Genomic DNA, 13767 nt, shown 5'->3' with positions numbered 1-13767 from the left:
TTGGTAACATAAATTACCATGTTATCTTCACAAGCGGTGTTTATGTATCTGACCATGTAGTTTAATTTTATAAGACTCTTACATACATGTATGTGGATATGAAGAATAGGATATTCTATCCGAGGGACACAAAATGTTGCAAAACCCGAGGCTTGAGGGTTTTACAACATTTTGTGATCCTGAGGGTAGAATATCCCTATCCTTCATATCCAGGTATGAGAGAGTATTTTTCTCTCATACCTCGACTTTTTATCGCAGTTTTACTACTATTTTTGAAATAAATTAAAAAAAAAACAACGCAACTGCAAGTCAATTTTCCATACATAAAAAATTGCATGATATTTTCAACGCAAATTCCGTTGTTTGCATGTTGTTGAGTTTGTTTGTTTGTTTGATTTATTAACGTCCTATTAACAGCTATGGTCATGTAAGGACGGCCTCCCATGTATGCGGTGTGTTGCGTGTATGTTGTGCGAGGTGAGTGTACTGGGAGACTGCGGTTTAATAAATCCTAGTTTCTGAAAAAAATGTTAAAATTGTACCTAAAAAATAGTAATTTTGTTGACGCTGTGACGTCACGAGGCTTTATTACAGCCTCAGAACACATGAGCATATTGCCCTAGACCAGCCAGTATTACACGTGTATGTATGAGAGAAAAAAAGATATATCATTATGAAGGAGGCATTGAATATATATCTTGTTGTTTTAAATATAGCAATCACAAGCGGATAATTATCTATCTATAGTTGGTAAACATAATATTTCCCTGTAAATTACAATAAACTTACCATGACAGTAATATTTCGGTGTTCGGAGTTCATTAAAACAATTCACATAAGTGGAGATAAGTTTTATTTTATTTTTGAGATGCAGAGTGAACAAAACTTAATGAAATGATTATTATGAGTTTGATGACCCGAGCTGGTTTCCGATTCACTCATATTTTCTTTTCATCATTACAATCTTCGTTCCGTCCCCGAATCAGTCGTCGGAAAATGGTGCTTTTAATTCCTGTATCGAGGACGTTTTCCAGATGTCCATCTGTGGAAGTCATTCATACCATTCAAAGCAGCGTTACTGCTTTTTCATGATATACGTCATAGAACAATCTGGGTGCTCATTCGGTACCGTTGTCTGAAAAAATGTATTACAAAAAAGGGTTGAAAATATACTTATTTCGTATCAAAACACGGGATCGAATTATAGATTCGCTGAATATTATGATATTAAAACGCTCATCTGCTTGTAACACAGCTCAAATATTAATGGAAAATATTTAGTTGAAAATTGAAATTAGATTGAGAAATTTGCATTGCAAATGTTCAATATTGTTAGTCAATTTTAAGGGTAAAACATGAAGGAAACAAAATATTAAAGCTTACTAACATTGGTTTAGCACAGATTGAACAATACCTCGTTAATCAACCTTATTAAGAATCGATACAAAACGAGATTACTTAAATCTTTAATAAAATTGCCAAAATTACATTAAGAATAAATGATTCGTCTTCTTTAATGGCAGTAGAGAAGGAGAATCATGAAATAGTACAGTCTATTACATTTAATAACGGTGATTACGACACAACAAGAAACCGAATTGTCCTATTTTAGTGAGACGTAAGAGTACACATACTCAAAAGTATACTCTCGTTTTTCCTACGAAGAATCGAAAAAGTTTTTTTTTTTTTAAATCTTAAAATAGTTTTCATAAAGAAATAGTTAGGTAATATGTAAAATAATGTATTTACTCTCCAGTGAAGGCTTAAAGCATTTCAAATACATGTAATAACTCATATCAAATAGCTACATTATCAATTATATATTTTGTTCTATTGAATACTATTTCAGATAAAATACCGCATACATCATACCGGTCTAAGATGCATGCTGAAATATATAGGACTTTAAGGGAGTGTTAAATATATTTATTGTATAACATCATCTGTATATGATAATTTTGCATATATGTTTTTTTATTTTTTATTTTTTCAAGACTTTTGACATAGATATTCTGAAAATTGAAGGTTGTTGAGGTTACGCAATGCAAAGTATAGCATTTGTTTATTTGTTTGGAAGTGTATTTGTATACATGTTGTCCCGGACCTTTAATATGCTTCCGGAATAAATAATGTTAAAACTTTTTTCATGAATATCATATAATTTCTCCATGATACTCTCTCGTTTGTTTTGCTATTCACTACTTACAGCTGTCATTTCCCCGTCCTTGACCAGTCTAGTGGTTATTGTTCCCTTAGTACTGCCATCAACTGGCACCGTGGATTCCGTGATTTTACAGCCATCGATTGTGATAGTCGTCTTAAAAAAGAGTAGAAATAGTATTATAATGTTAATAGTAATATTCCATGTCGCGTCTAGACCATAATTCATAATTAGAAACCGGGACTATATCGTTCTGAGTACTTAAAAAAATGATGATATAACAAAGTTAAAACAGAACCTATGAATCTCTAAAGATGATGATCATAAGCAACATTTTAAGGTAAGCATACCGTTATTTTGATCCAATTATTGTTTTTTCTAGAGATATCAGAGACATTGACGTTGCGCAGTGATATGGAAAATAATCCTTTGGAAAATTAAAGGAATCGTACGTAATTTTGTTTGCAAATTTCATTGAGAATCCGCTACGCGAATTCCAAGTTTGTACACAATATTTATTTGATATTCCGAAAAAAATAGTAACATCATTGTTTGAAAATAGTCTTCAAATTAATGATAAACATTGATAGACTTATTTCTAATTTCATAAAAAATAATATTTGCAAACTTTTGTGCTACGCAAAAAGAAAATTGTTTTCCATACCTCGATGAATTTAAAAAACCAGCAAATAAATAATGTAAGACTTTTTCTTAATCACATTCAAATAAAATTTAAAACATGTATTTCATATTACGCTCTTTTTGCGAAAACGCATAAGCAATATTATCTTTGAAAGCGTTATCCAAAACTAGATTTTGAAACATTCGTAATACATTCTGTACGTAACTGTGACTCGTTATATAGATTGTTGTCAACAAGAACAAGTTATATTCTTCTGACGATTTCAATATACGAATTTTCCACATTGCCTTTATTTTATAATTAAGTTTATTTATGTTGACCATAAGAGAAGTAATTTGACCCCCATTCCCCCTCACACACACACACACACACATACACACCCTCTCACACACACACACACACACATACACACCCTCTCACACTAAATCTCACATCAAACGTTTTTGATTTTACGTAGAATGCAGCATTATGATATTATTTTTTTAACGTTACAAAATGGGCTTACCTTATATGCCTTTTGATCAAGGCCTTTGGACTCGAATTCTTTCCCTGATTCAAATGAAGTTGATTTTACTGATTTTCCGCTGACTAGAGATTCCACGGTCCATTTATCACCTTCATTTGAATATGTTACTCCGAAGATCACGCTTCCATACTGCTGAAGCATTTCCTCTTTAATATCTAGGAATTATATTCAGGAGATTAATTTCAGTTCAAGAGAAAATGCATGTGTGAATAAGCATTACCATTTTGCATAGCAACATTCTTTTAAAAAATGTCTTTTTATCGGCTCTCAGGAATATTTTCAATAAACATTCACGAAACAGTCAGCATTTCCAATGACTTATTATGTGTGACCAATTATTTAGGCGGGATTTTACGAAGTCAAATATATACAATATTATTTTTAAAATTGTGTCAATCGGAGGTATATAAGACCACAAGAGTCTATATACCGAAATTAAATCATCGTGAATAAGTCGTTCGGCGATAATACGTTGGTATATAGTATGCCACATACGACCATTATAATTATAACTACAGTAAACATTTAACTCAGATTAAATTAATTCTTAATTTAAGTCAGCGAGAGCATGGGAAACAATTCGAATGATAGAGTTCATTATGTTTGATATATAGTGAAAAAAAAACACTTTAATTGGACCAACGCATCGTTCTAAATTAACAGCAAATTAGAGTTTTACCCGTATGAGGAAGGAAACCAGATGTATTACGTGATATGAAAATATATGCATAGTTCAATCGTCAACTTGTATCTAACCTTCGTAATGCGAGTGACACAGAAGATAAGTATGATAAAATAAACCAGTATCTAGATACCACCCACCGTATACACACTTTACTACAACATTAACATGTCTTAAAACATGAATGATGCAGTGATTTGTTTCACACAGTATTACCTTGATTTTGTGAATGGAGCAGCTTATCATTGACACAAAAGAATTATTCAGTATCTCATAGAGCTTCTAATACTTAACGCTATAGGAAACATGATACAATTCTGTATAACGCACCTGGTACACGGTAATCATACCCTGTACAAACGGGTATAAAGGTGGGTGGGTACTAGTGCATCAAATAGTTTCGATAGTTAGACAAGCAACATCCTAGTATATATCAGTAGAGGAAGATATTATCAAGCTTTTTTTCACAATTTATAATATTATTTAATAGATCCCAGAATTAGTAGAAAAGCGATAGATCTTGCGACATTTTAACAATTAGTGTTATAATAATGATTAAATATCGGCAGTATGAAATTCAGAAAAATAATAAAATATAATTTATACATACTCATTGCTTTGGAAAATTTGACGAATCCATCTGTTTCGCTAGCCGGCTTGGTAGCCATCCATGTGCCGATGAATTCGTTAGCCATGCTGATTTTTAGAGTTGCCGTCGAGTTGACTACAGCAAGGTGAATGAGGTAGAGTGTGTTTCGACGTGTAGTTTTATCAAGGTAGACGTGACGCACACGTACAAACTCTGATAAGTGATATGAAGCATGACTAAATAGAACGAGCTTAAGCATGAATCAATTATTGAGGTAGGCCCTCCCTTTTATTCTAATTTAACATTTGGGCCTTTCATTGGTTATGTTTAATGCTATATAGCATTGTCGGACAGTTTTAACTAATCCGAGAGAGAGTGTTGTGCGACTAGCAAATACTTATAATAATAGCGTTATCACAACGTATGTATATATGTATATCTAAATTAAAATCATTAATACATAATTACATAAAAATATTTTTTATCGAGTTAAGGTCGATTTACATACTTAACGTTTTGCGATATTGATAATTTGATAATTAAAGCTATCCTCACTTTTAGGGTAAAACACTAAGGATAGCGCGGCGAGATATTTTGAATGGAATAATTCTGTTGTTAAGCATTTCGATTATTAAATAGAGAAAGTTTAGATTATCATATAATGCTCTCGCCTAAGAAATAATATTATTGTATCACTTCAAGTCCTTTAGTTGTCCGTTAGAACTAGTGCAGTGTAGTGCTACCGTGATAGGTCGGAGCCGCACATGACAGTATTCTACAGTTAATTAACGACCATCGTGGGCAAACTCTATCCAAACAAAAGACATGTCCAAATGGCAGTTCAAGGGCATAGGGACATCTATGAGGCATTAAGATTTAGCTAACACTTTTGTCGTATCTTGATCTCGGGTGATCAGGCTAGGGACAATTTAGAGATTATAAAGGAGAGAAACGAAGAGATAAAGTCTTATTTTCACAATTTGTCTTGAATCATTATATTAATTGTGTTGTCGTCTACGTTATTGGGTACCTCATACTTTAAAATCTACCAAGCCAACCTAGCAAGAAAGTATTTGACATCTGGAGTGACAGGTCATCTTGGTTGTCCTTCACGATGGTTTTTTTCAGATGTAATGATTATGAAATACATTCGATGTTAACTTTATATAAAGTTTATATAAAGTATCCTCACTTTTGGCCTTGAGTTGAGCGTTCGCCCCTGTGAGGAAGGCTCTGGGTTCTGTCCCCTGGCCGAGACACACCAAAGTCTATAAAAGTGGTAGTTTCTGCTCCTGCTTGGCGTTCAGCATACAGGGAGTGGGACGACTGGTTCGCCCGTTGTCAGTATAATGTGACCGGGTGTGGTGTGTTGCTTGGTGTCTTCGGTGGCATGCTTCAGTGATAAAGCACTATAAAAAGGGCAACAGTTCCACTATACAAGAAGACACAACACGAACATACCGCAGTCTCCCAGTACACTCACCTTGCACAACATACACGCAACTCATCGCATACATGGGAGGCCGCCTTACATGACCATAGCTGTTAATAGGACGTTAATAAATCAAACAAACAAACAAATGTGTAGCATGTCACGGCATCAACAAAGTGAAAGGTTATACATGTGTTTTCATTCTGCTTGTATCTCAATGACGTCTTTACAGTTGGTAGAAGTGAAAATATGAAAGGAGATGATACTTCCTTTCGACGTTTTAATCTCCATCTTTATAAAGAATACCTTCAATATGTTTAAATACATATACAAATATTTTGAATATTTTCTTCAAAATCCTATATTACACCCTTTCCGAAGCCCGGGAAGGATGCTACTGATGCCGATAACTATCGTCCTATTTCATTGATGAGCTGCATTTGTAAATTTTAGAAGGTAAGATAAATACTAGATTAGTTTGGTTCCTGGAATCAAACAATATTAAAAGATCCTTTGCAAAGCGGCTTTAGAAACCGCAGGGGAACGATAGACCACTTAGTTAGACTAGAAACATTTATACGAGAAGCCTTTGCTAAGAAAGAACATCTTCTGGCCGTATTCTTTGACCTTGAAAAGGCACACGACAGATCTTGGCAATATGGAATCATGAACGATCTCCATGATATCGGTATACGTGGTAATTTGCCAAAGTTTATTTCAAAGTTTATATCTGACAGGCATTTCAAAGTTAGAACGGGTTCGACTTATTCAGAAAAAGAAACACATGAGATGGGTGTCCCTCAGGGTAGTATCCTATCTGTCACACCTTTTGGATTAAAAAGTAACAGCCTAACCAAATGTCTTGGTCAATCTTCGGAATGGTCTCTATTTGTGGATAATTTCTTGATCTGTTACAGATAAAAAAAAACATGCACACTATAGAAGGACAACTACAACAATGCTTAGGCAAATTACAAAATTGGAATGACGAAAATGGCTTTAGATTCTCAAGATAAAAAACTGTCTGTATGCACTTCTGTCAAAAACGAAAACAACACAATGATCCAGACATCACACTCAATGGAATTAAAATTCCAATAGATGAACAAACTAAATCTTTTGGACTAATATTTGATTCGAAACTGTCCTTTATTCAACATATCAAACATCTGAAGGATAAGTGTTCGAAGGCGCTGCACATTCTAGGTGTTCTTTCCCACTCTGATTGGGGTGCAGACCGTAAAATGCTTCTACGTATCTACCGGGCACTTCTTAGATCTAAACTTGAATACGGCTCGATTATCTATGGATCGGCTCACACCTCCTATCTACAGGTGCCTGACCCTATCCAGAATCATGGACTGCGTCTCGCACTTGGAGCTTTTCGAACACCTGTGAAGAGTATTCATGTGGAAGCTAATGAGCCATCTCTAGACGATCGACGATAGAAATTATCCTTACAGTATGTTGCTCAACTGAAATCCAATCACAAAAATCCCGCAGTTTACCTTGTATTTAATACACAACATCAACAAATATTTACACAAAATCAAAAGCTCATACCAACATTTGGTATCAGAATTTCATTTTTTTTTGCAGGAACTAAATATAAATTTCGACACCATTGACGAGTACATAGTATCGGATGTACCACCATGGCTCATTCAAACACCTGATATCAATTTATCTCTACATTACGCAAAATTCAGTGCATTACCCGAACAACACAAATCCTCCTTTCGGGAATGCATTAGAGCTTCCTCTAACCATGTTCAGATCTACACTGACGGCTCAAAAGAATGGTGATAATGTTGCGGCAGCATGCTGTACATCTAATCACTGCTCCTCTCTCCGACTTCCGGTTGTTGCCTCCATTTTCTCTGCGGAAGCATGTGCTATCGGTCTGGCGCTTGACCATATCGAAGAACACCGCATTGAAAAGGCAATCATCTGTTTCGACTCTCTTTCGGTTCTTCAGGCTTTGAAATCAAGAAACCCTAGAAACACACTAATTCAAAATCTTTCGATCTTAACATTTCGAATATCTTCTAAAACTCAAATTACTTATCTCTGGATTCCCAGTCAAGTGGGTATAAAGGAGAATGAAAAGGCCGATATAGCAGCTAAGACTGCTCTTCGCCTAGCACTAACAGATTTGAAACTATCTTACACCGGCATCAAACCTTCAATTCAATCAGCCATTAAACACCATTGGCAACAAAGGTGGTCTACCGAAACAAACAATTAACTGTTTAAAATATAACCTTCACTTAATCCGAAACTGTCCAGTCGGAGAGACCGCAGAGGAAGTTGTTCTCTCTCGTTTCCGAACTGGACACACATATTTTACACATTCCTATCTATTAAGAGGGGAGGATCCTCCTACATGCCATGCATGTGATTCTCCTCTCACAGTGGAACATATTTTATTGCATTGTATTGATTTTAAACATATACGAGATAATTATAACGATGTCTCCGACATGTACACATTGTTCCATGTCGTGAGACATAATCGTATTTTCAACTGTTTCAAGGGATCGGCATTTTTAACAAAATTTGAACGTTTTCTCATCTTATAATCATATAAACGCAACACTCATCGTTTCATCAACATAGTGCATGAATTTTCTCATGTTTTACCCAAAACTATTTGATCCTATGCAACTCTTTTCATTAAATCAACATTTTCAATTTGTGTTTTAGTTTTTACTGGCCTTTTTCTTACCCTGATATGTTAAATACAGTCCTTGTTTATATCCTAATACTAATGCCTGCCTTGTAGTTTGGCCCTAAATGACCTTAGTTGTCGATGGGCCGTAAAAACTCAACAAACAAATGTATGAATACATTGTATATGCTTTATATGGTCATAGTGGGCAATAGTTGGACACCCAAACACACCAAGATGTCCGGTGCGAAGTGTGTCGTAAAAGGTGTTACGTATTCAATTTGATTTTAGGATTAATATAACTCCCAGAACATTCGTGTTTAATTGAAACGTGTATTAAAGTAGGGCATCAAATTTGTCACGTTTGTCTGACCAGTGCACGTGTCGAGCTGAGGACGTACATGGATAAATGAACATGAATAAGAGATCTCAGAACAATTCTAAATCTAAAAATAGAATCATTATATGACGCGTACATCAACCCCTAAGATATGGTATAAAACAATGGGTGATCAGAAATTTGAAATATGAATAAACATATCTCATGCTATCTCGGCTACCGTAATAATTTGGTATTACGTTATCTCTTTATAACCCCACGAGCGAATACACGCTTTCTCGTCTTATTCAACTCGTCTGTAGCTCCCAACAGTTAAACATGGCAAGTGAGTTCATTGGAACATGGAAAGCAACCAAGCCTGCTGGCGAAGCAGAGGGATTCGACAAATTCTTCAAAGAGATGAGTATGTTTGTGAAGTATTATCATCCAGCAGATTCATGAATAAATAATCGATAATGTGCTATGTGGTTAAAATAAATATTGTCGTGTATGTCCGCACCTCATCATCATCATCTGCAAATAACAAAGGGAAAATGTTAAAATTATTTTTAAGCGGCTACGGAAGAAGCACACCTGAAATACCGATTTCTGGTGTTTGGTGATTTGCTAACAAAATAAAACAAAATTTCTTATTTTTGGGTATGACGATTTTGATTGGTATCAAACGTTAACTATAACGGAAGAATCGTATTTTGCTAAGTTGCAGTAAATACAAATCACACATATTGCCTTTATTATATATCTTTTCTGTCTAGGACATTTGATTTTTCTTTAAAGTGTATCATGTGTTGTGCATTGTTTGTTTTATCTTACTTTTTCTTCAACATATCCGACGTGTCATGTAGCCCTGCAGTGTAGGTGTCATGGTGATAGAACCATGTGAACACTTAAAAAATGCAATCTCATCAAACCGAATCACAGTTAAATTCTACCGTATCTACCGTATTTAAAATTTAAAAATATTTCGTGGTTATTTGTATGACATTCTTTCATTTTTGAGGAAGCTAGAAGAAAACAAACCTAAAAATATAGATATCGTAAACAAAAGCGTAGACAACGACAACAAGTAAAACATAATATTCAATAACAATATTTTTATGATCAGCTCTAGTGGAAATATGAACGAAGATTATGTATATATATTCTTTTTATTTTATACGTCGACAATTTCCGCTGTATAAATATATTGCATTATTTGTCAACAATTAAACTACCCAATGCCATTGGTAACCAATATGCAACATTTACAAACTATCAACAGTTAGTCCCCTTGAACTGGTGCACTGCCCATATACTCTTCTATCTAGCAACTGTGTCCAAATGTGTTCTTCAAGCTCTCTATAAGGTTTTTACGACAAGGCGGAAATCGAAAGGCATATTTTTTCTACTTTACTTAGACCTGCCAAATGGTAAATGCTTATTTCCTAGTAGTGTGTTATACCTGTATAAATGTGTAACTTTGAAGTTTGACAATCAAACGGGCGGTATTGTTAATGCTTAAAACTGTAAATGAATTCTTTAATCATCATTTTGCCCATAAAATTAGATATGAGGTCTTCTATTTTTCGTAAACACGAAGAGAGTAATATAAATTGAATCGAAACCTCCAAAGACATCTTTATACACTAAAATTCATATTTCAGGAAATACATTAAATTACTTTAATTTTCTAACGAGCATATTTCGCTTCTCATGCGTACAATCATAATATGTACATATTGCGTTATTGATCTACGTTTGTTTGTTTGTTTGTACTATTTTGCTGTAGAAGTGGAAGAGGGGATGATTGAGCATTTCAAAAACATCATTTTTGGATCATCGCTCTCCTTGGAGAAAGGTATATGGACATTGGATCTTTTAGCCGACGGCCAAGTAGTCAAATCAACAACTTTTGAATCTGGGAAGGAATACGAAACGAAAGGTTTCGACGAGAAAATGCACAGGGTAGGTATTTGGTTTTCTACGATACTTTGTAAGAAATGCTAGGATAAAGTGAGTCATAAGAATTCCATTTTTACAGCTATATGAATAATGTACCATTAAATATGGTCATTACGATATCTTTCTTCTACCCTCTGCCTAAGACCCATCCAAGCCCATGTGTATGTGGTACTCAGCATATGTGAGGTTTTAAAGTTGTGTGTGCCGTAAATTTCGTACTCGTGAATCAAGAAGTCTTAGAGCTTTTGATATTTTATTCACTACCACAAATTGCTAATATTTTTAGCATTGTAATACTTACGATACTTTTTTTTAATTTAAATTTAATTCAACAAATTTAAAAAGAGTTGAAAATTATGTTTGGAAGTAATGTCAAACATAATTATTAATATAATTATGGCACATGGCAGTGAAATGAATATTTACGGTTAGGCTATGATTCAAAATGCTGATCTACAATTTCATTATAAATTTGTATTTGCATGTATGTTTTCATCTAACTTTAAGGCATAAAAAATAATTTTACACTGCATCGATTTTGTGTTGTAACTAATGTTTATAAGGCATCATAATGTTTGTCAGTGCTTTTGAATCACTTTTACATCTAAATCATCAAACGTTATAGTTTCGATTAGATCATTAAAGAAAAAATAACGTGTCGTTGATTGCCCAATTATAGCATATATAACTTTAACATAATTTGATCGACCGAACATCGTGTGCTGATTGGTTGTTTCGGTGGTATGCTTCATCGATATAGCAACAGAAAATAAAGAAAAGATGGTGGCATCATGTTTGAGAACACAACATTTTTATACCACAGTCTCTCAAAACACACACTAAACCACACACAACATACCGAAATGACGTTCAGCGATATAAAAAAATATCCATTTTCTTTCCAGATGACTATAACAGTTGACGGCTGTAAAAGCGTTGAAAAGTCGGCTCCAGTCGATGGAAGTACAAAAGGAACATCGACTACCCGAGTTGTAAAGGACGGTGTTATGACAGTTGTAAGTCTTGTATAGCGAGCCAAGTTACCCTACTAGTGTGCAAAGTGTAATGTTTTGTAGATGATCTCGTATCATGTATTTATATACTTTTTAATTTAATATACAGAATGCAATTCATATAGCAAAAAATGTAACGATTACGTTTCAGTTTCATTAAAGCTTTAGGCAAATGATAAGTTAGCGCCGTAATGTATCGTTACGGTATTAGTATTTTGTTAACTTGTATATTATTCGTCTATATATATTTTATGCAAAGTCACTATATGCCTTCAGGAACTTTTGTATGATACATGCTATTACAACAACAATTGCTTTAATTAAGTTTTGTAAGAACAAGAATAAAGATAATTGAATTTCGAAATCACGAATTCACTGACAGGAAAAAATTGTTGAAATGTTGTAAAACTTAAAAAAAGGATTTCCACGCGAACTGCCTTCATATGTTACACAATTGGTAGTGACGTCATTATCAGATGACTTGTGAAGAAAGATGATACCTTCTTGTACCACGTACTTATACAGGAAGAGTATACTATTTTCTAGGTACAACCAAATTACACAGAAATGCAATGCTATGTTTTAATTTCTATGATTTGATTTGATACAATAGTTCCTGGTTTGAATTTCATTTCATATTAAAAAAAATTATAGAATTCAATCGTCGAATCAAACTGAATTATTGTACAAAATACAATCAATTACATTTCTACTTTTTCATTATTTTCAGACGAGTTTGTCTATTGAGAATCCGGCATGTTCTATGACGTATACAATGAAAAAGCAGTAAAGCTGTTTTGAATCGCATTGATGAACAATTTGACAACTGTTCAGTATCACATGGACTACACTGGACAACAACGGACGAAGAGATCAAACGTCACGAGGACGATTCACGACCTACCGCACGTCAGTAACAGTTCGAATGAGAATGTTTTATTGTCTGAATAGTAATTAACTTTTACAACTGGAATTCAGACGATGAACAGTTCAACCATTGACCTAGTTACGAAGGCGTTCAGTTTATTTCATTACTAAAATTAAATTAACAGATTTGCTTCTTTGATTTTGTTTTTATTGTTTATAATATATGAAATGAGAGCACGATATATTTATGTATACCACATTAAAATACTGTCTGGTATTTCATTTAATTATCACATGTTAGGAAGTCATCATTTTAGATAGACACATGCTTTATTGAATAGCCCCTCTTCTAACACATAGAGCAAACACATCATTTCAAATCTGCAGTTTGTATCGGCCAAGGGACAAACAGTACAGGGGAATTTCCTACTACAAAAAGAAAAGATGATACACACAATTTTATACAATACATCTTACATGTACGGCTGAATAGGTTTTTTTATTATTAAATTCACGTACTATTACCAGTCATGTAAGGACGACTTCAGAATAGAATCTTACTTTCGAACTATTTATCTACTGCTTATGGTAGGTGAAACAGCAATTGAGAATTGTAACACCCAGATCGGACCGATTCTCAAATCATTAAAACTCTTTCTCCTATAGAATACTTTTATTTACGACAATAGCTTCGGAACTCGGGTATCAGTTTGTTCAGCATAGGTCCGTTGTTTAGATCGGGGGTTGACAGACTCGTCTAAATATTATTTTATGTAAATATTTGTTTGTTTGATTTATTAACGTTCTATTAACAGCTATGGTCATGTAAGGACGTCCTCCCATGCATGCGGTGTGTTGCATGTATGTTGTGCGAGGTGTGTGTTTTGGGAGACTGCGGTATA

General features: G+C 34.2%; 2 protein-coding genes across 2 annotated transcripts; one reads left to right on the top strand and one right to left on the bottom strand.

Moving 5' to 3' along the window:
- Positions 1-844: 844 nt before the first annotated feature.
- LOC138329454 (fatty acid-binding protein, brain-like) lies at positions 845-4780 on the bottom strand. The gene is made up of 4 exons (XM_069276470.1): positions 4623-4780; positions 3310-3485; positions 2207-2317; positions 845-1135 (listed from the first exon to the last, which is right to left on the bottom strand). Exons 1-4 carry the CDS (start codon positions 4705-4707, stop codon positions 1076-1078), a joined length of 432 nt encoding a protein of 143 aa, XP_069132571.1. The 5' UTR covers positions 4708-4780; the 3' UTR covers positions 845-1075.
- A 4507-nt stretch (positions 4781-9287) lies between these two features.
- On the top strand, positions 9288-13064 carry LOC138328794 (uncharacterized). The gene is made up of 4 exons (XM_069275531.1): positions 9288-9447; positions 10813-10988; positions 11891-12001; positions 12729-13064. The coding sequence occupies exons 1-4, from the start codon at positions 9363-9365 to the stop codon at positions 12786-12788; spliced, it is 432 nt and encodes a 143-aa protein (XP_069131632.1). The 5' UTR covers positions 9288-9362; the 3' UTR covers positions 12789-13064.
- The last annotated feature ends 703 nt before the right edge of the window (positions 13065-13767 follow it).

This window comes from Argopecten irradians, chromosome 8, assembly GCF_041381155.1.
Source record: "Argopecten irradians isolate NY chromosome 8, Ai_NY, whole genome shotgun sequence".
Classification (NCBI taxonomy): domain Eukaryota; kingdom Metazoa; phylum Mollusca; class Bivalvia; order Pectinida; family Pectinidae; genus Argopecten; species Argopecten irradians.
This window is presented reverse-complemented; position numbering and strand designations above follow the sequence as displayed.